The sequence below is a fragment of the Schistocerca americana genome, chromosome 5 (genome assembly GCF_021461395.2).
Source record: "Schistocerca americana isolate TAMUIC-IGC-003095 chromosome 5, iqSchAmer2.1, whole genome shotgun sequence".
NCBI classification, from domain to species: domain Eukaryota; kingdom Metazoa; phylum Arthropoda; class Insecta; order Orthoptera; family Acrididae; genus Schistocerca; species Schistocerca americana.
The window spans coordinates 239,231,737-239,257,111 of NC_060123.1; the positions used below are offsets into that span (position 1 = coordinate 239,231,737).

Sequence of the window (25,375 nt, forward strand, 5' to 3'; positions counted from 1 at the left end):
GTCACCCATGACTATTATCTTGCTGAAAAATGGTGTCTGGGGTGTTATGCAGAAAGGGTATGGCTATGGGTCGCAGGGTGTCATTCACATAGGTTACTCTGTTCACAGTGCCCTGGATATGCACGAACTGTGATTCGTGGTTGTACCCAATAGCACCACACACTGTAAGGGCTCAAGTTGGCACTGCATGTCATGTGCGGATGCAGTCACTGTGATGCTGCTCTCCCTGTCTGTGGCAAACCAAAATGCGACCATCATTTTCAAGCAAATAGAACTATGTGATCCCATTCCTGCCCCAGTGATGTCATTTCGTACACCATTTTCATCTAGCATGTTTGTGCACATTCGTCAAAGGTAGGCGGAGGAGTGGACGACGTGCACATAACGCATGCCATAATAACCAGCGATGCACTCGCACTCCTGTTAAGTGTATGATGTGTTACACTGTTCCACTAGAACTGAGGAGGAAGCAGATCTGTCCTGCAATGCCATTTGGACAAGGTGTTGGTCTTTTTGGGGGATGGTCTGAGTGGTGTGGCCTGCCCTATGGCCTTCCGTGAACCATTCGACACACACCTGTTGCACTGCTGAAACACACGCCAATAATGCACCCTCTTTCAAACTCACTGATTTGATGGTACAGTTTGTGGATGCAGCTGCGAAGTATCCTGCACTTCTGCTCAAGTCACACTGATCCATTACCTTTGGTTTATAGCAACACCGGGAGCTGAGGGCACATTTTACCAGTAGGTGATGTTGCACTGTGATATCAATGTTGAACTAGAACCTGTGGGCTGACATGATTCAAATGCTAATCATTTCTGCAGAACACAGTAATGTACATGTCCTGTGAATATGAATTTCCTATCTCTTGTAATTCAAGGTATTCTGTTTTTTCTGAACATGAGTGTACATATGTTCAAACTAATACTTTCAGAATAATGTTGGGATCCTACAATTAGTTAACCTGCACATAATTAAAATAAAGTATACAAAAACTTAGAAACTTACCTTAGCACACATCTTTTGAGCTGCTTGATACACACATTTTTTCATCAGTTGGCTTCTTTAATGAGTGATATTTAGGCACCACAAACATAGCAGTTTTATACAACATACTAATGTCCATTTTCTGCTCTAGAAAGGAACTCGCAGCTTGTTCCAAACGTTTCAGGCACTGAAAACACATTAATATCAACGTTTAAACTTCACAAGAGATGTCATAAGATACAGATGAAATAAAATTACATACCTCTTCATCATTATCCTGCAGAATACAGTGTACTTTTGAGGCATAAAATCACACATATCACATAATTTGCTGTCAGATGTACAGTTCGACTTTAGAAGTGGTTTAACAACTGAAAATGCTATATTCTCTTTTCTCTATGAGATACTGGATGGATTAAACAAAAGGTTTTGAATGCTAGGCATTTTTTTTTGGTTTAACAAAGGCATTTGATTGTGTTGATTACAAAATATTGCTCCAGAAGTTGGACCATTATGGAATACGGGGAGCAGCTCACAATTGATTTAACCTCCAACTTTAACAACAGATGGCAAAAGATCATTATTCACGGTGTTGAGAGTGGCTGTGATGTGGGATCTGAATGGGGCATGGTCAAACGGGGCAGGGGAGGGTAAGGGCAAGGATCAGTGTTGGGCACCACTCCTGTTCCTTATTTATATAAATGATGTGCCCTCTAGTATTACAGGTAATTCTAAAATATTTATGTTTGCTGATGACCCTAGTTTGGTAGTAAATGATGTTGTGTGCAACATTGGCTCTGTTTCAAATAGTGCAGTTCATGACATCAGTTCATGGCATGTAGGAAATAAACTAACACTAAATCACAGTAAGACTCAGCTTTGACAGTTTAAACCACACAATTCAACAAAACCCAACGTTTTAATTTCACGGAATGGGCATATGATTAGTGAAACTCAACAGTTCAAATTTCTATGTGTACAGATGGATAGTTAACTGTTGTGGAAAGCCCATGTTCAGGATCTTGTTCAGAGACTTAATGTTGCCATCTTTACTATTTGAACAGTATCTGAAGTAAGTGATTGTTCAACATGAAAATTAGTCTACTTCACTTATTTTCATTTCCTTATGTAATATGGTATTATATTTTGGGGTAACTTTTCCCATTGTCACAGGATATTTTTGGCTCAGAAACAGGTGGTTCGGGTGATAAGTGGTGTAAGTTCATGAACCTCTTGTCGACCCCTGTTCACCAGTCTGGGTATTCTGACATTAGCCTCTCAATATATATAGTTTTTACCACTGTTTCTTGTTAACAATACCAGAAAGTTTCCACAAATTAGCAGCTTTCACTCTGTTAATACTCGGCAGAAATCCAATTTGTATTTTGATCACACTTCCTTAACTCTTGTGCAGAAAGGTGTGCAGTATACTGCGGCATCCACTTTCAGTAAGGTACTACAGGAATTCAAAAATCTTAGCAGTAATCCACATGCTTTCAAATCGAAACTGAAGAGTCTCCTCATGGATCACTCATTCTATTCTGTCCAGGATTTTCTTGAAAAATTAAGCTGATTCCTATTTTATATTGTTGACTGTGTTTACTTAAACATATGGCTTGATTTCTTTTGGGTTCATAAACATTTTATTTTATGTGTTATTACTTTATGTTGTACTTTCATGTACTGACACGTTCTATGCCCTTGGAGATTTGCTCCTTAATTTGATCCTACAGAACTAGATGTGCAAATTAAAAAAAAAAAAAGTAGAACTAAATATAAGATTGTCTCTCCATCACCCTCTAGATCGACTATGGCTGCTTTACATAGCTTGAGAAATGCTATAAGCTGGCCAGTTATATGGTGGTCATAACCTAGCATTTTATCAGAGCCACCATTATTTAAAACATCCTGCACTGACTCAGTCTATGTACTGATTAAAGCATGTTAAAATAACTGTTCCAAAGAGTTGAAACTTTCTGCTTTTAAGATGAATTTAAGCTTGTACAGTGACCTCTTCTCTTGGAGTAGTAAACTATCCTCTTCTCTTAAAGTAGGAAACCATAGTCCTAACTGAATTAAGATCGTCTAATACATCTGGGACATTTTCTTTCAAAATCTGTTTGCTCAAAATGTGCCTGAAAACCCTGTTTATACTTGTGTGGAAGACATTTATATGTGTTGAAAGCTTTAACAGTATTATTGCATGATCTGTGACAAATGTAATCTTAAATGTTTTTTTATTCCAGTTTTTGACCACAATATCAATTCTTTAGACGATGACCGGTTTCAGTCCGTGATGACATCCTCAGATCTTTTTTATACCATGTCCTAGAGTGATAAGGCCATAATTGCATCATCAAAACATATAAATATAATCAGCACAGCATCATCACATTATATTTATATGTCACATTATATTTATATGTTTTGACGATGCTATTATGGCCTTATCACTTTAGGACATGGTGTAAAAAAGATCTGACGATGGTTATTACAGACTGAAACTGGTCATTGTCTAAAGAATTGATATTGTGATCAAAGATTGGAATAAAAAACATTTGACAGTACTGGATCACTGTTTGTATTCGCGACTATGTCGCAGTTGGTGAAAATGTAATTTTGGCAGTGCCCTTAAGAGAAACACCAACAGTTTTTAATTGATCTTCTGACCCACTTCAAATGTTTGTTCCAGTTTTTGGACAGTTAGGAAATACTGAACATATTAATACATACTTATTCAGATGCCAGTCTGAATTTCAGTGGTGCATTTTGACAAACGTATAATGCATTCCTTTGTAATTGCCTGTTCATATATCACATTTACTTGTGCAGGTACCACAATAAATTGCACACACTATGTCAGGTTTGGATTTTCATACATACTGTCACACGAGAAACCATAAGATTTTCCAGATCCATTGAGCCCTTTTTTTTTTCATATTTCAGTCAATGTTTGTCATAAATTTAGAAAGTCTGCTCCCTCTATACTTCTAAACAGCACCAAGTTCTTATCATACACTTGTCAGCCACTATGTCTTTGTCCTCTTTCACAATAGTTCTGGAGTGAGGAAACTGATGACCAAATTTGCAAATATGACATAAGATACTGAGATTCCCAAATGAGTGCTTAGTAACTTTTTACACAGTTTGCATTGTAAGACACCTACTGATTTATTTGAAGCTGCTTCATAAACACACAAAAACTTTTCCATTGCTGGACTTGAGCTAATTTACAATATCCATCATTCAGCCTTAGTGTGGTTCCCAAAGGAGTGATGTATTCAACAATAAAAATCTTTGACTGTCAGCTGAGAGATGTAAAAAATTTATTAAATAATGAATTTAACCTCAAACACAAACTGAAAAGTAACTTAAGAAATCATGTAAATGATAAGCACACTGCCATATTTTCTGCTGAGATGTTCTGTAATTTTAAAGCTGACTCCTTGCATATTGTAGCAAGAGGCAGCAGTTATGATCCATGGAACATGCAGATAACTAACTACCTGACTAGTCCTTAAAACAGTTTAGATCTCAAGATTAAAATATTATTGATGCTAATGGTTGACAAGTGACAAGTGTTAAGTGGTGCAATAGAAATGCAGCTATCTGTTTTATCTGTCTACTCCCACTCTCCGAATAAGTACACCTCTTTCCACTGTTACAGTCTCACTGAAGCAATTTTAATGCTATCATTTGTAAATCTCTTGTGAATAAGACTTGGAATTACTTATTGTTGCCCTCTTGAATCCAAAACAAGCCCATAGTTCCATGAAGTTCACATCAGAGTTTCCACCACATTTTTTCTTTTCATTACAGAAGATGAAAAGTACTGCATTTGGTTCAGAATTCTCAAGATATTGTGCCCATGTTTATTTATTTAGTTTTGATCAAGTTTTATGACTAACACTCTTCCATCATTCAGTATAACATAGCAGAAGGCTATAATATACATCATTTTTACCATTATATCTTTATTCAGACACTGTGTTTTATAAAGCAATACACAGGAAGATGCAATAACCAAAGAGGGTGTGCGGAGTACATTGTACACATGTAAAGAATAGCTGTCTTTATGTTACCAAGGTAAGAATGTAAGGGAAAAATCATAGTTTAATTTAATTAAACAATGATAAAATAAACTTACATCATATGAGCTAAAGCACTTTTTAAGAACACAATAGTAAAATAAAGTTTCCTTGTATCACTCTGTTACCATCACAAGTGTTACCCCATTGTAATAATCCTCTCAGTAAATTAAACAATCCAGTTGTATCAGATCTCAGCCAACCACTTATTTGATTACTCATTATCTCGTAGACAACTACGCCATTGCGGGATTGTGCTGTTAGCTCATAATGTGGGTCATTTTCTTAAATGGATCATAAATTGTTTCTGACCTAGCTCACTGTTTATTTTTTGTTACTGCTGCTCACCTGTACATATTACAACACAATTTGTCACTGTGCTGACACAGTAATGAAGCAATAAATATGGGCTTACAACTGTGAAACAACAATGGAAAAGTGCAAAACAGTTTTATTTGTGTTTGGCACATTTTATACATAGGTGCACCTGCTCGAGGGTTAAAAGCATTTTAGTTAGTGTTGAGAGATGTTTTGCAGTAACTAAGGAACTTAGTGAATTTCAGATTTGAAAGTGTCTCATAGTGTTTGTGCAGTAAGAGAGTGAACTTATTTTTAAACACAAAATAGTTTTACATACACAAGATTAAATGGAAAAACAAGTTTCTCTTTTTAATCACACCAATATCGACGACCAGTGTCCATGAGTTTGTCATATCATCAACAACCTAGTCTGTTTACATGATGTGTACAGTTGGTCTGTGACAATATATGTTCTTATGTTACCCATACTGCAAGGGATTGCTCTCCTGATAGTGTGTTTCTCATCCCATATACAACCTAGACTTTGGACATTGGACATTGAAATTTCCATTTGGTCAGAGAAATGATATGTATGAGAAGAGAATGTCCCACTGGAAGTTAACCAAAGTCCAAAACGGAGAAGTAGTGCAGTCTGTCACCAAAGGATGGGAAACCTCATTGTATTGCATAACACATGATTGATTCACTTGAGTGACTGTTATTTTTAAAAAAAAAAAAAAAAAAAAAAGTTTTGCTGCAAAACAGTGGAGGTCTTTTATTTTATTTTATTTTTTTGCTATTCATTGCCGATAATTCAGGTAAGCTTAGTCTAATTTGTAGGCTGCTTTTTTAAAGAAATGGACTTTCAGACCTCTGAATCTATTGTGTTGACAAGTCTTTCTGCTTATTGACTGCTTTTGTATTAACAAAGTATATAACTACATTTCATTTAAGTTAAACAAGTGGTTTTGTTAACAGCACAGTGGTACTCAGAAAAGCAGCTAATAGAATGATTTAGATCTTTTAAAGTTACCAGTAGTGGGTCCGAATTTTCACTTTAATTGGCTGAAGTAGTTTAAATTTATTTTTAAGTATGTAATGAGTGTAACTGTTAAGTAGGAAATATATGTACGTAAAGAATAGCCATACAAATAAAACTACAGGGTGTACATGAAGTCTGGGAACACTTTCAATTATTTATTGCACCAGAACTTAACATTGTATAATTGCCATACATATTGTATTTTGAAGAGAAACTCTGAAAGTTTTTTTTACAAACATTTGATATGTGTACCTTGAGTGACCCGGAAAACGTCAGTATGGTAATCGAATTCTTGCCATATCCTTCCCAGCATGGCATTGTCAACTGTGGCAGTCACTTCCTGTATTCTCTCCCAGAGCCCTGCTACATCACATGGTAGAGGTGGTTCATACACCAGATCTTTAATGTGTCCCCTCAGAAAAAATTCACACGAAGTGAAATCTGGTGATCGGGGAGGCCATTTCATGAAACAGCTGGCCCCTTCTGTAGCACGGCCACTCCACCAACGTGGCAGCTCCGTGTTCAGGTACCCATGAACTTCACAATGAAAGTGAGGTGGAGCTCCATCCTGCTGAAAGATGAACGGAGAGTCCGATTGCATTTGAGGCATCAGCCATTGCTGCAACATGTCCAAGTAGGAATATCCAGTGACAATGCTCTCGGCGAAGAAGAATGGCCCCTACAGTTTTCAATGTGACACGGCACAAAAAAACATTTACCTTTGGGGAATCACGCCCAAAATCAATGCATTAGTGTGAATGCTGTGTACTCCAGATTCGACAATTACGCCTGTTCACTTTCCTATTAGTGTGAAAAGTGGCTTCATCACTAAAAATTAAGTAATCAACAATTCCATCCCCATCCTCATTCAGTTGTTGCAGTTGTGAACAAAACTCAAAATGCTTGTCTTTGTCGTTATCATTGAGCTTCTGCACTAGCTCCAATTTGAATGGTTTCATAGACAGCTTCTGCCATAGGACTTTGCACAGTGTCATTGGAGTCATTTAGAATTCACGGGATGCATGATGCACCAATTTATTTGGGCTACTTATGAATGTCTCTCGTATGTGCTCCACATTCACTTCACACACACACACTGGGATGTCCGCTTCTCTTTGCTGGGCACAAGCAACCCGTCATAACAAATTTTTTGTGCCAGTGGTAAATGCCCTTCCTTGTCCATGGCTTCTTACCATACATGGTTCTAAACATCCATTGAACAGCTGTAGCACACTTGTTTTTGTCGAACTCCAACTTACAGAAAGCTCGCTCCACACCTGACCTCATCATGTTTGCGACTAGTGCTAACTATTGGCAAATTATCAAACTACACTGTGGTGGTATACATGCCAGGAAAAAAAAAACTTTTCAGGGCTTCTTTTCAAAATGATGTGTAGGATATCTGTACAATGTTTGGTTCTTGTGCAGTAAATAATTGAATGTGTTCTTGGACTTTATGTACACCCTGTATATGCTAATTTCACATTGTCATGAATTAAACTGACCTGTGTATAGAATAAATTTCCTTTACTTCATGTCTATGGTCACAATTTTTTCTTTGTCATTATAGACTGAAACCGGTAGCCTAATCAGAAAAAAAGGTGACCATAGATGTGAAGTGAAGGAAATTTATTATATGCTAATTACCAAGAAACTTAGAAATTTATTTGAGAAGTAATAAAAAGAACATTTTTGTAAATGAAAATTAATCAGTTATTTAAAAAATTTTCCTGTGTATTTGATAATGTGAGATCTTCTTTATTTGTAGTGATGAAGACATCAATTTCTTCCCACTTTCAAGAATGAAGGATGGTAAACAAGAACTAACTGACACATTTAGTATTGAAGATTTTGATGTTTCTCCAGATGAAGATGATCTTAATTTATTGCCTCCAAAGCCAATGTACCAAAGATGTATTTGTTGTGTTATTCCTGCAGACTGGAAATGTAATATTATATAAACACAGAATGAGGTTCCTCTAAGAAAGTCATTCCATCGTAGGATATGACAACTTACTGTTGCTTTATTTCTTGATGTTGTACTGCTTAGTGTTATGATCTCATTTACTAAAATCTAATTTATTCTATTGTTGAATTAAATAAATGGTTTAGAAATCCTGTTAGAAATAGTACAAAGAGCACAAATAATTTTTATTTATTGTAGTTTATAATGTGCGTGTGACATCATGTGCACCTGTGATACAATTAACATACTTAGGAAATTACGGCTTTTATTTCCACCCATGGTTGACTGGTTCAAATGCCAAACTTTCTTTCATTCTATATTTTGCTTTCACATTAAATGCAACCAGTGACTGGAATTCCATGTTCTTCCGTAACAGACACTATTTAATTGTGAGCAAAGTGCAGTGATACTGATAGTGCATTATGTCATCTTAAATTTTAAATGCAGAGAAAATACTTGAAGAAGTACTTAACTTTTATAAGAATGTGCCAATTTTTTAATAATTTTGTTTGTAATCACTAATTACTTTGTCTAGTCATATGTTAATACAAACAGAATTACTTTAATTTATATTTACATACAAATACACAGAATGTATGTATGATGATATTGTGTTGTGCTACATGTTATGCCAATTTTACAATGTTTGTTGCAAATATTTTTTATTGCAAAAAACTGAAAATGACTTTTGTATCCCATATATATTAAAATGCGGACAATTTATAATTTTTGAGACCACAAATAAAATTTTTCAGTTATGAATGCACACAAATTTTATTTTTTATTAACTATTTGATTGGTTGGTTGACTATGGATAAATCTTTCATCCAGAGAAGTATTTGAAGGCAAATCAAATAGTTATAATGTATATTTACCATCAGTGCATGTCTGTTATTCATATGTAGAACTACTTTTCAAAAAATATTTCATTTCTTGTGAGGGATGTGTGTTGTTTAGGAAAATTGTGTGCTATAAATGTATAAATGAGATACCTAGCTGAGTTGCTAACATGGAAAAGCATGCAAGTGACAAAAGTAAAATTTTCAGGAGAAAGAAGAAATTTAACTGGGATCTTGAAAATGATTTATTTGTGTATTTTTATGTAAAATCAGTGCTATTTTGTGTTTTGGGCTAGTATCATTAATAATTTTATCAGTAATTTTAATAATCATTGTTATCCACAAAATAAAAAAATTAGGAAGAACAGATTTCGTCATAGAACTCATGATGTTTTGGGTTCAGATAGTCCAGTGTTGCCAGTAAATCTTTTTTCTTGCCAGCACTAGTGGATAGAGGATATTACCAGTGTGTCACTGTTGAAGGTGTGTACGTTCTTGAATTCTGCGTATCTTCCCTTTCTCAAAACAATGTGATCCTCCCACTCTTCCATTTTTCTGAAGATTTTCTTTGTATTTATTTGTGAAAAATTTCTAACTGATATTTTAATCCACATTTTACTAATGATATTCAATGATGATGTGTTATGAACATACCAGATTCATGAGAGACATCGAAGAAATCAGTTTTATCTATAGTCTTCAGCCGAAATGGATTCTAAAATCTGCAGTTCTAACTACAGTCTGAATTTCTTCAGATACCATGGCTTTGCAAACATGCAAAATCTTGATCACAAGGCAAATAAGAATGTCTGGAGACCAGAAACTTCAGTTCAGTGTAATCACAGTATTCTGCAGCCACTAGATATATTAGAACATATTTTCAGTAGTGTTTGGGTGTAAACTGAGTGAACAGAATCTTTAAAAGACATGAACAGTGTTGCTTCCATATTCTCCTCCTCCTCCTTCATGCCACATACACATGAAAGCAGAATATCCCACATGAATACAAAAATTGTGATTTGACAGAGCATGTAGAATATGTTGCTGTGAGTCAAACTAGGCGTTAACATAACCTTTTGCATACCAATAGCCACAGTCACTACAGTGCTTGAAGGATATTGACTAGATACCATGGAATTAGGAAGTTGTCTTGCAGATTTATCACCTTTCCTGAGGTGAAGTTCTTTTGCAGCAATCACAGAGAATCTTCTAATGGCATTTATTTCACATGTCAGTTTACTGCAGGTGTGGCAGGTATCTGTTTTCACCATTAAAACAGAGATTGGGAAAGTCCCTTTTGATAATTATACAGTAACCAAGCATTGATATGTGTGCCAGGAAATTTCTCCATGAAAACATGATGTTGTTGTTGTGGTCTTCAGTCCTGAGACTGGTTTGATGCAGCTCTCCATGCTACTCTATCCTGTGCAAACCTCTTCATCTCCAAGTGCCTGCTGCAGCCTACATCCTTCTGAATCTGCTTAGTGTATTCATCTCTTGGTCTCCCTCTACGATTTTTACCCTCCACACTGCCCTCCAGTACTAAATTGGTGATCCCTTGATGCCTCAGAACATGTCCTACCAACCAGTCCCTTCTTCTAGTCAAGTTGTGCCACAAACTCCTCTTATTCCCCAATTCTATTCAATACCTCCTCATTAGTTATGTGCTCTACCCATCTAATCTTCAGCGTTCTTCTGTAGCACCACATTTCAAAAGCTTCTATTCTCGTCTTGTCTAAACTATTTATCGTCCATGTTTCACTTCCATACATGGCTACACTCCATACAAATACTTTCAGAAACGACTTCCTGACACTTAAATTAATACTAGATGTTAACAAATTTCTCTTCTTCAGAAACATTTTCCTTGCCATTGCCAGTCTACATTTTATATCCTCTCTACTTTGACCATCATCAGTTATTTTGCTCCCCAAATAGCAAAACTCCTTTAAGTGTCTCATTTCCTAATCTAATTCCCTCAGCATCACCCAACTTAATTCGACTACATTCCATTATCCTCGTTTTGCTTTTGGTGATGTTCATCTTATACCCTCCTTTCAAGACACTGACCATTCCGTTCAACTGCTCTTCCAAGTCCTTTGCTGTCTCTGACCTCAAAGCTTTTATTTCTTCTCCATGGATTTTAATACCTACACCAAACTTTTCTTTCGTTTGCTTTACTGCATGCTCAATATACAGACTGAAATTTTTCCATTCGTCTGTAAAGAATTCGCGTTAGTATTTTGCAGCGGTGACTTATTAAACTGATAGTTCGGTAATTTTCACATCTGTCAACACCTGCTTTCTTTGGGATTGTCAGGATTGGCTCTCCCAAGGCTGTCAGTAGTTCGAATGGAATGTTGTCTACTCCCGGGGCCTTGTTTCAACTTAGGTCTATCAGTGCTCTGTCAAACTCTTCATGCAGTATCATATCTCCCATTTCATCTTCACCTACCTCCTCTTCCATTTCCATGTCCGCCCCAGTAGCTGAGTGGTCAGCGTGACGGATTGCCGTCCTCTGGGCCCGGGTTCGATTCCCGGCTGGGTCGGAGATTTTCTCCGCTCAGGGACTGGGTGTTGTGCTGTGTTCATCATCATTTCATCCCCATCCGGCGTGCAGGTCGCCCAATGTGGCGCCGAATGTAATAAGACCTGCGATATGGCGGCCGGACCTGCCCCGCGAGGGGCCTCCCGGCCAATGACGCCAAACGCTCATTTCCATTTTTCCATTTCCATTTCCATAATATTGTTCTCATGAACATCGCTCCTGTATAGTCCCTCTATATACTCCTTCCACGTTGCTGCTTTCCCTTCTTTGCTTAGAACTGGGTTTCCATCTGAGTTCTTGATATTCAAGCAAGTGGTTCTCTTTTCTCCAAAGGTCTCTTTAATTTTCCTGTAGGCAGTATCTATCTTACCTCTCATGAGATAAGCTTCTACATTCTTACATTTGTCCTCTAGCCATCCCTGCTTAGCCATTTTACACCTCCTGTCGATCTCATTTTTGAGACGTTTGTATTCCTTTTTGCCTGCTTCACTTGCTGCATTTTTGTGTTTTCTCCTTTCATCAATTAAATTCAGTATCTCTTTTGTTACCCAAGGATTTATACTAGCCCTCATATTTTTACCACCTTGATCCTGTGCTGCCTTCACTATTTCAATCCTCAAAGCTACCCATTCTTTTTATACTGTATTTCTTTCCCTCATTCCTGTCAATTGTTCCCTTATGCTCTCCCTTAAACTCTGTACAACCTCTGGTTCTTTCAGTTTATCCAGGTCCCATCTCCTTAAATTCCCACCTTTTTGCAGTTTCTTCAGTTTTAATCTACAGTTCATAACCAATAGATTGTGGTCAGAGTCCACATCTGCCCCTGGAAATGTCTTACAATTTAAAATCTGGTTCCTAAATCTCTGTCTTACCATTATATAATCTATTGGAAACCTTTTAGTATCTCCAGGGTTCTTCCATGTATACAACCTTCTTTCATGATTCTTGAACCGAGTGTTAGCTATGGTGAAAACATGATAAAGCCAGTTAATATTGGATCTTCTGCCTGGAGTAGTGGCTCTCTCCTGTTTGCAATGATCACACATGATTTTTAGTGTTACTTATGTCAGTGCCATTATATTTTCTTTTGTGTGACATGGCTGATGTGCATTGGGCATCCCTGAATGCAGTATCCCTTTCTTCTCATTTCCAAGAGAATTTTGTTTCTATTCTTTGATATCTCTATTACTGCTAAGAAGGTGTTACTGCAGACCCATACTGTGCTTTGATGTGTTGGAATAGTAACTGTAGTTGCCACCTGTCTTCTGCTCTCCGATGGAGCTTCATAGCTTCCATGGCATCTTCTTGCAGTGTGCACGAAATGAATACGACTCATTGAATACATGCTTTGGGCTTCCCTTCATAAATGTCAGAAAACCTCATGCAGCATCTGGATGTCACTCTTGCTTAATGATTGGCATCCATAGTGGCATTTACAGTACGCCTGGATAGAATGAACAAAAGGAATGACCATTAATAGTGAAGGGGTCGTAATGTAAGTACAGAGTAGTTTATATTCACTATGGCTTGAAGACTTCCCAAAGAAATGGCTAAAACTTACCTTTTTGGGAGGTTAAATGCCTTCTTTGTTTTTGGGATGTTACTTGACATCTTAAATCTGTTCAATTTGGTAAGTGAATGATGCACATAAACAAATAGTGAATACAACACAACATGCAGTGCTTACTAAACATGGTATCCATTCTCCCGGAGTAAAAAATGTCACATGCATCATTCTCCATGCCATCAACCATGAACTTGCATCAGATGCCATCTGATGGCATCTAGGGAACTGCAAGCAGACACTCCTGACTTATATTTCTCTCAACACTGTTGGCAAAGAAACATAGGTTGTTCCCCACGCAAAATTGGCATTTTGACCAATTTGTCACTTACACACTCTTCTGTGTCAACTCTTCAGTTATTTGTCTGTCCTCATGTAATACCTTTATCAGGTTCTTCACTTCAGTATTGTGTAAATGGACTAGTTTAAGCATTTACAGTTGTTCAATAGTTTTATTTTTATGAGCATAGTTGCTGTTTTTTGTACACATTCATATACTCTTTCCTTAGTGGTTCATGCTTGTACAATGATCTTATTTCTAATTAGCACTCAGGTTCATCTTTGCTTTCAGAGGACTCTTGCTTGTCTGACAAAGAAGTGGAGTGAGATTCTTTTGTATTCTCTTGAACTGTGACATAATGTTTCATTACGGGACAGGCAAGCTGTACACATCTCATTGTGAGTGGCATTTGTCTCAGCCCTTTCACAGGTTTGCTGCTGACCTCCATCTCTTTCTATCTTATGCTAATATTATGATCTTTGAATATCTTCGTCTACTTCTTCTTCTTATTTTTGGCTTTTTAGGGCCTCAAAAATCCTATGCTGATATCACATGTTGCTTACAAATGCTTCTATCTTGTGCTACTTCTTGCCAATTATTTATGCCTTTCCTGTTGCATATTGATTTAACTTCATATAACCATGTAATTCTGGGTCTCCTCATTGGTCTTTTACCAGTTGACTTCTCCTTGAAATTTTTGAACCTGCTTGATTCTCTTTTGTTCTCATCAGCTGGCTGACCTGTTGAAGTCTTCTGGAAGTTGTTATGCTCATTGTGGTAGTGTGTGGAATTCTGTTTTGTGTGCCTAATCCAGCTTTGTGATTCATTGTCATAGAAACTTTGTTTTCAAAAGCAGGTAAGTGATGTTTTTCCATTTTAGGCAAACTCGTTGTTTCTACTTCATTGATTAGGACTGGTCTGATGATTGTGTTGTACAGCTTCATTTCATTTTTCTTTCTCAATAATTTGGATGCTAGAAGTTTTTATATGGGTAGTTGTGTTAGCATTTTGCAGTCTCATTTTCACTTCTACTTTTCTCTAATTTTGTTTAACTTTGTGCCAGAAATTGGAAGTGCTCAACACATTAAAATAAATGTTAGCTGATTGTTAGATGTGATTAACTGTCTTCTTTATCTCTATATCTTTGAACTGTACTTATTTGGTTTTCTGATCATCTATTTTGAGGCCAAGTTTGGACATTTTTTCTGTGAACTCCATAAATAATTTAATCTCTGTTTCACTTTTTCTGATGAGCACCATATCATCTGTATTTGCTAACACCTCAGCATACCAGCAGGCACTAGTTTCAGTTTCCTAACAACTGTTCCCAAGACTACAGTAAAGAGAAGAGGGGATTGTTACCCTGTCTTAATCTAGTTTTATTTCTAAAGTGGTCAGAATTTATTTCACTTGGCAAAATTCTGCTTTTATTATCATCCAAGCACATTTTACAAAGATTTATGAATTTAATTGGAAATCCAAATTCCGCCACTAAATTCCAAAGGCTTTGCCTATGAGTGTAGTCATAAGCTTTTATGAAATCAATGAAGACGTGATGTATTTTTTATTTGCTTTATTTCAAATGCAATTGTCTAATTTATCTCCCCTCAGAATTTTTGAGCAATATTAGACAAAATATGTTAAAATGTTGTAAGGTTTGATTTGTCCTATGGATGTCTTGATCCACAAAGCAGTGTGGAATATATCAGCATGTAACAGCATAACATGTTTCTATAATTGGATTATCTGATAACATATCTGTTAACACAATGAATAAGTACAGAACATATCTGGATACAGTGATTCTTCTTGAGGAGTCCAACACATTATATGTGACTTATTGGCTTTGTATTGATCTTTATCAAGGAGATGCATCTTGTTGTACTATCACTGTGCATATCCATCACTTCTTAAGAGCACATTGAAAGAACACTATATGGGATATGTTGGGATGGCAGCTTGTCCAATCTGGAGTACTGGCAACATGTCTTGCTCAGTTTTAACAGCAAATGGAAATAGCATTGAACACATCTCCCTAGATGAAATACAATGCTTTATCAGTGTTTCTGTGCATGGTCATAGAACTGCACTGTAACAAGAGGATGCTGTACAAAAAATTGAAATTGATGTCCAATACAATCTGCCTATATGTACAGAACCATGTAATTACAGTCATATAGATGGTATAGTCTGTATAGTGAGTGATTAATTCTACATTTATGTGGAACCACTGAGTTTTCACTTTTCATTTTCTGCTAGTTTGTTTCTCTGATTCCAACCTCATTACTAATTATAACCAAAATCTTAAAGGTGAAATGTCCACAACAGGCGACACTGATTACAGAGATTCTTTAGTAGTATGTTGATTTCATCTGTCGTTGGTGGCAAAAATTTCTACAGAGTTGACCCCCAGAATGCTGCAGTATGATTTTATGTCATTGAAGGACTAGTTTTCACAGCATTATTATTATCATCACCATCTAGTAAAACACAATTCTGACTTACTGAGCAACTATGGTGAACAATTGTCATTTTCTGTCACGAATAATTGTACAGAATAAAGATTTATATTTGGTATATAGCTGTATAATTAACGTGGCCTACGGTATTTATGAATTTTGCAGTGTATAGCTGCATCTTTATTGTAAAGGTCACAAATTTCATACTGTACTAATTGCACAGGTACTGATACAAATGCTTATATAATTTAATGATTCGATGCACATTATGATAATGGCTATCACCATAGATAGACAGTAAGATCTGATTAGTTTCAATCAGATAATAAAGGATCAGAAATAATCCCTGAATAAAATGAAGTGATATTGCAGTTTTCCAGTGGCCATGTCTTCTGTTTTCAAATGCTGAGAAGCTGTGGACCTTACCTTGCATAACATACATCATTTCTCTGAAATATTTGGGATTTACATAAAGCTAAACATATTTGAGTAATGTAAGGGATAAGACACTTTTTTTTAGTATGGATCTGGTTGTTAATAACAGGCTCCAGTATACTTGGAGTGCTGTAATTTGTCGTTCAGTAGAGGATCAAGGAATTTTGTGGATGGGGCAGTCCTTGTTGTATTTCACAGAATAAAAAAGTTGTATGACTGGGGTATCTGTGATTGTCTACACCATTACTGAATGAGTACCATTACTAACACTCCTCTACGCATAAATAAAAGGGATGTTCAAGATTCACAAAACTGCAGTGCATCTGGGTAACACTGTCAGACTAAACAGTAGTAGGACAACATGGAAACAAGTGATGTACATGGCATGTGAGTACAAGACTTTAGTGTCCCTGTAACAGTCCATATGGTCATAGGTCTTGTGTGTAAAGTGGTTCCAGCTGCATGTTATGTGCATTTGGCACACAGTATTCAAGTCTAAGGAAACTGGCATGACACAAGAAACACATTTGGAAATACTGAATGGCTATACAGACAAGATGGGCCTTGTGTTACACCCCAGTGTCAGAGTCATTATCTTCTTTTAAATGCCAAAGACACCCAACCAGCGCAGAATCTGGTCTGGCTAGAGACCATACTGCAGGATCCGTGTCTCCCACTGGACAGAGTAATGCCTGCTTTAAGGAGTTACTGTGCATGTTCAGTGTGCCTTCAAGGGCATTCCCTTCAAATTAAGACACCATGGCGTCGAACTGTGAACGCCAATAAAGGCAAATTTTAGTGCTGCTGGAAGCCTATATCAAGATTCAAAATAAAGCTGTATGGCCTGTCAATGGACTGTGGATAATTTTGAGACAACGTAACACTTTGTAGTCAGTGGCTGGGTTTATGGCTAGTCTAGTTCTGATTAGCCCATTTTTATTTTCTATGCAGCTCAGGATCTAGTGCACTTGCAACTAAAGGTGAGGACAATTTAGAAGCTTGTACATCAGGTGTCCTAACTGCAGGTATCTCATGTAGGGGACTAGCAGATGCAGAAACAGGTTGTAACAAAACAAAAGTGCTGAACTTTGAGGGGATGTAGAGGATTGCATGGGGAAGGAATTGAGGATAGGAACCCACGCCAGGTAGCATTATCCAACAATGCTACAAAGCGTTGAAGTTAACAGCAGCAAACACCTGCTGTGAGGCGACCTCTTAGGCAACAAACATAAGTTTTTAGGCCTCTGTCAATATATCTGCTGCAATTGTGAATAGTTGTCCCTACAATTTTGATGTAGCTTGGGCCAAGCACTATGTCATGGATTGTGTGCCCCCTCCCACCAGACGCTGTGGCCGAGCAGTCCTAGGTGCTTCAGTCTGGAACCGCGCTGATGCTACGGTCGCAGGTTCAAATCCTGCCTCGGGCATGGATGTGTGCGATGTCCTTAGGTTAGTTAGGTTTAAGTAGTTCAAAGTCTAGGGGACTGACGACCTCAGATGTTAAGTCCCATAGCGCTCAGAGCCATTTGAACCATTTTTTGTTCTTAGGATAAGTTAGTGTAAGTAGTGTGTAAGTCTAGGGGCCGATGACCTCAGCAGTTTGGTCCCTTAAGAGTCCACACACATTTGAACATTTTGCAGCAGGTGTGGACACATACGGCGTCACATAAAGTACTGATTATTGTCAGGCCCATTATAGGAAGTGCAACTTGTGATCTGCCAACATACAAACACGTTTGATTACGAAGAGGTGGCCTTGCGGCATCTATTGGTCCATACATCTTCGACAAAGGAATAAAGTATCTTGATATGGATTCCTATCCTCCTCGATTTGTTCTTTAGGTCACCCTCTGCAGTTCCTTAAAGACTGTTGATGTCATTTAATTATACCGTGTGTAGTGTCATGTAAGTTTGCATTGACGATGATGACAGACCTTACAATATCCATATAACAGCAAAATAGCGATGTATTGTAAACATCATCATGACTTATTTGCATGTTGTGTCCATTTAAGGCAGCATATTTTACTGTCTCTCTTGTCAGAATCTCAACCAAATCAGTATCAAAAACTTTACGAAAAAGATCTATTGGAGTCGAGTCTGGCGTGCGGAGATGTTCTAGTACATCAGGTGTAGGATCACGAGGTGGCTCAAATTTTTGTGAATAGTCTAGTCTTCCTTCTATTCAGTGTCTCATTTACCTATCTTGGGACTGCGATCGTGATCTGGAACAGCAGTTGAGTGGATAAAAATGTTACACTTTTAACAGTGCCGCCAGTTTATACTGATCTTATCTCTGCAGTTTGACCTTTTTTGTGTGGAGAATAGGACATTCAGAATCTCTGCAAAGTCCCTCTCCTTTTCCATATTATATCTGAAATAAATCGGACCAACTGCGAGAAAATGAGCCCTTACTGACCGCTGTATGATATTTCAGATGTAAAGATACAAGCAAGTACCACAACAAAGCAAATAAAGTACTCCTTTCTAATTGTGCTTACATATTGCATTTAAGTATTCAAATTATTAATCCGAAATAATATGAGTGAAATTGTGAACCTACACATCATAATTTTGTTCTTACTTACCGCCTATCTATGATGAGAAGCAGCAGAGTCAATAGCACTATAACAAATACATTCCACTGGGAAATAAACAATCCTTACCTCCACTGCTACTGTTAGTTTCAACTGTGGACTTTTAACTAACAATAAAACACACAAGAAATATTTCAGTTGTTGACAAAGAGCTTGTGAAAACAAATATGCCTGAGAGCAGCAAATGTATGATAAATTATAGAATGGGCTACAATGGGTCAATAGCGTTTCACCCCATGTCGACAGCAGTGTCATGATAAGGTAAACCCCAGGCATGGAGAGAAACATGACCTAATGTGCAGACTCGCCATCAATCACTCTCCACGCCCACTTTTCACGGATGGATTACGAAAGGGGAAAAGTTAATGTTGCATGAAGTTCCCTCCGCCACATACTTTACGTTGGCTTGCAGATTATGGATGTAGAGGTACCGTAGTTTAAATTTCATAACTGGCGCATACTGGACAATTTCACTCTGTTCACACATACAAGGGACAGTCCTGAGGTTTTAATTATCTTTGCAGAAAAAAAAGCTGTGACCATGATATGTTATGATTTTGTGAGTCGTCCTCTACATATTCACCCTTCACATGTTTTTACAAACGAAGACTGTCTTGGAGGGGCTTGGGGGGGGGGGGGGGGGGAGGGGGAGAAGGCAGCGAAGCCTTTGTTGTAGAAGTCTGCACATTGTCTGTTCCACGTCGTTGTTCTGGAAATGCCTGCCATGCAGTGGTTTATCATATACTGAAGACATATTGACTTGTACGTTGTGTTGTGAAGCTTAGGCCGTTGGATGTCAGCTAGGTTATTCCAAGGAAGGAAATCAGAGATGCAATTTAGAGAGCAGGCAAATGTGTTAGTATTTAGGTTACCAGAGGTAAACAGTAACGTTAGAGCCCTGTGAATTGCAGAAGCTCTGGGCAGCTGTTCCAGGGGGAAAGTTTCACTTCTGAGAATTAACTGCTAACTTAATGACAATGTCAGTGGGTCTACAAAGGTTAGAGTGCTATGACAACAGTCCTCACTCACGAAAGACATCAGGACGGTGCCATCTGATGTAAAGCGCTGTTGTTGTTAGCCATGATGGGAAGGGTAGTAACGTGCAGCTTTCAGCTGAACGCTGGTGCTATCAGACTTGGCGTTTGATAATTTAAAGACCAGAATGAAGACCAGAAACATCCGTCCCTACCGAGTAGGAGAAGGGGAAGAATCCGAATGTTGTTGGACAGAGGTGCTGTGGAGGTGCAGAGCCATCCGTCAGATTGGCCAAAGCCTTTAAAATGCCAGTGGACTTGTGGGCTGTCTGTAGGCAGGGAGATATACTGCACCGCTACGAACTCATGTTTTTATATTCCGAGTCAGATCGGTGGAGCGCCAACTGCGTGTTTCTCATCGCCAGCCCCAGGTAAGCTCTGACAAGCCTGTTTCTCTCACTTGGCGCGCTGCTCTCAAAGTTTCGTATTTTACAATACTGCTAGTGATTCCTATGTCTGTTAGCTCTCATCCCAAGGACTCAGACACCTCTTTTGTGCCACCAGTTGCATCCATTGCTTTTTCTAATGGTTAGAATTTGCCTTCAGCGCCGTAGTTAATCTGATGGCACATAAATAGTGTTAATCAGACCCCTGAGTATACTTGAGTAACCTGCTACAAACATCGAGTTACAAAGTCCGCGCCTCTCATTGGTGCGCTCTGACAATGTTCGGCGCTGATTCATGCAATCAACCTGCCTTCACTGGACGTCTGTGTGTATGAATGTGATTTGGTTCTAATCACTCGGAAATTGCAGACTGACCTGTAAGCCCCTGTCTTCCCTCTGTCTTGTGTTAGGACACGACAGGTTCTTTTTTTTTCTTTTTGTACTGGTTTTTGTATCCAAGGAAAGCGGAAGAAGTCACTGGGTGCCATGCGAAGAGAATACGTGGAGTGCAGAATGAGCTGGATCATTGTCATGGAGTAAAAGCACTCCCTCGGACCGCTTTCCCTGACGTTTCATCTTAGCAGCCTCTGATGACCTTGTCATGAGATATTAGTAGCATGCTCCTATGACCGTTTGCATTTGGCCCTTACGAACATAATCTGTTAATGCCACCCCCACCCACCCCATCCCTACGTACTCCCTCCAAAAAGAGAAAAATCTTTGCCTCTTAGAGCGGTGGCAAACCCACATGTTTCCACTGCTTGCTGTGCTCCTTTGGGTCGAGGTCATAATGATACAACCAACACTCAAATGGTGGTTAAGCGACTAAAGAAATCATCTGTATTAGCTTGACACAGCTGCAACATTTCTGCTACTGCCTCGATTCGGCGAGCATCCTGTGAGTGTGAACGGTAGCTGTTCCCAGCAGGCTGCGACGTTTTTCATATTTAGAATGTCGTGCGAGATTTGAAAACTGATTCATAACTGATTTTCACGTTTTGATTGTAAAATGTCGGTCTTCGAGACCAGGGCCGACTGTTCTCTAGCGATTCCGGGTTCTGCACAGAGGGACGGTCTGTAACTTCGTGCCGCGCGGGGTAACCGCGCGGTCTCAGCCGCCTTGCCACGGTTCGTGCGGCTCTCTCCCGTCGGAGGTTCGAGTCCTTCCTCGGGGATGGGTGTGTGTGTTGTCCTTAGTGTAAGTTAATTTAAGTTAGATTAAGTATTGTGTAAGCCTAGGGACCGATGACCTCAGCAGTTTGGTCCCATAGGATCTTACCACCTACCTACCTGTAACTTCGTTATTCATTGTTACGAGTTGTTTGGCTATAATGTAAGCATTTTTGCCACCTAACCATTGTTTCGTATAATGGCGTGTAGTTGCCTTGTTCTTCCACTGACTCAGCATGGATTGCTGTAACCAGGGCAGTTTAAGGCCCGAGTGATAACAGCCATGACTTCGGGTGCTACGCTGAGAGCAGGGCCTGGGAGATTTCTAGACAGGACATATCACAGTTAGTTGTGGCCGCTTCTGCAGCCTGGCCGAGAGTGGCGCCCAAGCGCAATATTTGTATATAATGAAGACACTGAATGAACATTGTTTGTTCCAAATACTGCATATAACCTAACTATACATTACAATTAACATTAGGAAAATTTAAATCTACTCATTGTTTCGTTTTTGACAATGTGAGAACGAAAAACAGAAGACATTCTCTCTTAATAAATATTCGACCTAGAGCAGTGAAATTCTTATTGATAACCCTCAATTTGATGTATGATAATGTATGATAACATTTGAAGGTACTGATTGACAAGGAACATCTTGAGTGCGAGGTCGCAAGTTCAGTCTTTAGTAAGGCTCCTATGAAAGTGTCGTGTTGACAATTAAGACAGGAAAAATGTTAGCTGATAATGACTCAACATCTGCATCAAGAGGGCGACAGAAAATGAGTGTTCAGAAGGTGCAGAGATCAAGCTTCTATGGGATTACACTTCACAAAGTGGACGTCAACAATGCTCAAAATGTTCAAAACAAATCACTAACTTGCACCATGAACATCGACTGAAAACTGACGCGCCAAAGTGATCACAAAGGTTCGCAGCACCAAGATCGAAGGCGATCTGCTTGGGAATTACAAACCGTGCAGGACGTTCAGCTGGGTAAAGAGTACTGTAGAATCATGTTGGTGTAACGGGATGATGAGAACTGTTGGAATGCGATGGCATGCAACCGAATGCGAAATAGTTTGTCAAGTAGCTTATCATGAAATTCGGTATTCTTCAAGGCGTAGCTGCAGATAGTGCAGTAATATGTTTATAGGCACGGAGGAAAACATCCAGAGGCTGACTTTGTCCCGTGGTTCCAGGTGTTATGAATTGCAATGTCACGCACTTTTCTTACGGATTGTTTGCTCTAAAGAAGAATGATTTTTATTTGCAGACCAGGAGTCAATCAAAAGCAAATCAATTTGACCAGCTATTGGCCAAAAGCAGTGCACATACCATATTTGTAGTTCTCTTAAGCCCATTTTCCCACTCTTGCTTGCTGTGTTGTAAATATTCCCTACCGCCATTACAGGGTCATGCACACGAGAGAGAATCGCAGGGGGCAGAGCGCCTCCAACTTAACCGAAGCACTGTAAATAACTTTCCGGCCAATTTACCATCCAACAGTAAACGGTCGGCATAGTTGTATACAAATCCGTTGAGGCATTGATGTTAGTTGATTCTGATACAACTTTCTTGTACCTCAAATTTCCACGGTTTCTAGTGTGATAAAAAAATAAGTCAAATATATTTAAATTTTTTCAATTTTAATCTGATAATTATGTATATATTGTGTTTCATACTAGAGTGTCGTTTCCAAGTTTGGCACAGCTTTGCCACAGGAAACACGAAAGCGGTCGAAGACGTCCGTCTTCTGGTCGGCTCCTGATCGTTGTCAGAAGGAGGCTAGTTTTTGATTACGCAAAGGCTTCTATTATTTGGAAAAGAACAACCCGGATTACTTTACGTAATCAGTATGAATTTTATAATTACGTAAGGGACCTTTAACAATGAACAATAAAAAGAATTGCATTTGCAAACGAAATCATTAATAAATGGGGCAGCTATGAGTTGTATAGAAGACAAGGAGCGGCCTTCTGTCTACGACCAGGATGCCGCAGTATTCTCTGCTGTAGTAAAGGCTGTTTGACATTTATAAAAATAATATGACATGGAGGTAAAAAAAATAAAGGAAAAGAATAGAATAAAAAATCTGGTAAACACTAAATATATTCAAATAATTCTCACAAGCAATTCGGGCTTATTTATAAACAGTATAACTTACATAAGTAATTTTCTGACTGTATGGTGCGATCAGATTTCAGCCTGTCCTGTGCTAACTTCTTGGTTCACATTTTTGTCACAAATTTCAGTCATTACTTTTCTCCTTCCTTCGAGACAATTCTTGCACCATTCAACACCTTCATAACAATAACTTGCTGATTTACAGTATCGAACATAAATTACTGGAATTTTATTAATTAATAACTGTTGTCTGCACGCTGGCAAGACCGCTCACTTTTATGGCTTAAAGACGACCTTCTTCAGGCTTTCACATTACAAGAAGAAGTACGATAAAATCTGAAGATCTACAAAGGTCTCTACCGTCATTTTTTATTTAGATCGAAGCAGTACGCTCAGTTCAGCTTCTGTTAAAATGTTTCTGTGACTGCGCAATCTTTGTCTTAGCGTTCGCGCTAGATGCGCATCTTTACGGTTACGTAAATTATATAAAACAAATGTCTTTCAAAGAATAGGTCTTATCTCATAAGCCGATCATTTAATAACAGCTAGGTGAATGCCTTTTCAAGGGTACTCACAGCTTTCATACGACGGAGAGCCCAATAATATTACAGATTCCTTTCATACGCTTTTTTTCTTCAAATCCCAAATGGTCGGAGTTGAAAAGAAATTCCTTATTGAACGATGGGATAAGCTTGCTTATCTCATCTACAAATTTTCGGACCGATTCTGCAGTTTGCTGTGCATTGTCAAGCTGATGCTTTGTTTGAAATTCGTTATCTTACGTCTTCCACTTCTGAGCAGTGTTTAAAGTTATATAGCCATCCACTGATTCCCTTGAAATCACTGTAACCTACGTCGCGCGCAATTTGGTGTGCATAACGTAGTAGGTCACTACCATGCATATCCTGTAAATCGTATCGAGCATCCTTGAAACGCGCAAACACCAGTTTTTGTAACACGTGCGCCTTGTCTTTTCTTGAATATCCTTTTTCTTAAGAACTACGGACTTATTCGAAATCTGTTCATGATGGTTTTCTTTATAACTATGTTGCAGATGATCTTCCATGTACGTAATTGTGTTTAATATCCACTCCTTGTACAACGATTGTCAACTACGGTTCACTTGAGACGGGATTTGTGGCTAGCGGCACGACAAGGATCATGAACTACGTGTCTCGACACCTACTTCAATATCACTTTCATTTTTTAAGCTCGCATTGTCATCGTTGTACTTTTTATGTACTCTGTCCTCGCAGTCGAGAGTATACGATACCACACATTCCACTGGTTCATCTTGCAGAAACGTTTCATCTGCCACTTCTTCCATACTCTGAGGAAGTCCTTGGGTTTCTTTCAGACGAAATGTCAATTTCGTTAACTGTTGTTGTAGATGTAACGAAATGTTTTCTTTCTTTATCGTTGCCATTGTTCTGCGTTGTATCAACATGACTATCACTACAGTACTGCTGTAAATTACTCGTCGACTAAGAGGTTCAGCTAAGCTCCTTAGCCTCATGCTCTGCTCACCACTGGATACCTCCAGTCCCACTCCC

The 25,375-nt window shown here is 38.4% G+C and overlaps 1 protein-coding gene across 1 annotated transcript in view; it reads left to right on the forward strand.

Annotated features, from left to right (window-relative positions):
- LOC124616054 (protein FAM219A) overlaps positions 1-9,036 on the forward strand; it is a 127,547-nt gene extending 118,511 nt beyond the window's left edge. Inside the window, exon 4 of the mRNA XM_047144287.1 lies at positions 8,189-9,036. Within this exon, the coding sequence (XP_047000243.1) occupies positions 8,189-8,381 (193 nt within the window). The 3' untranslated portion in view covers positions 8,382-9,036. The remainder of the gene's footprint in view (positions 1-8,188) is intronic.
- Positions 9,037-25,375: the final 16,339 nt, after the last annotated feature.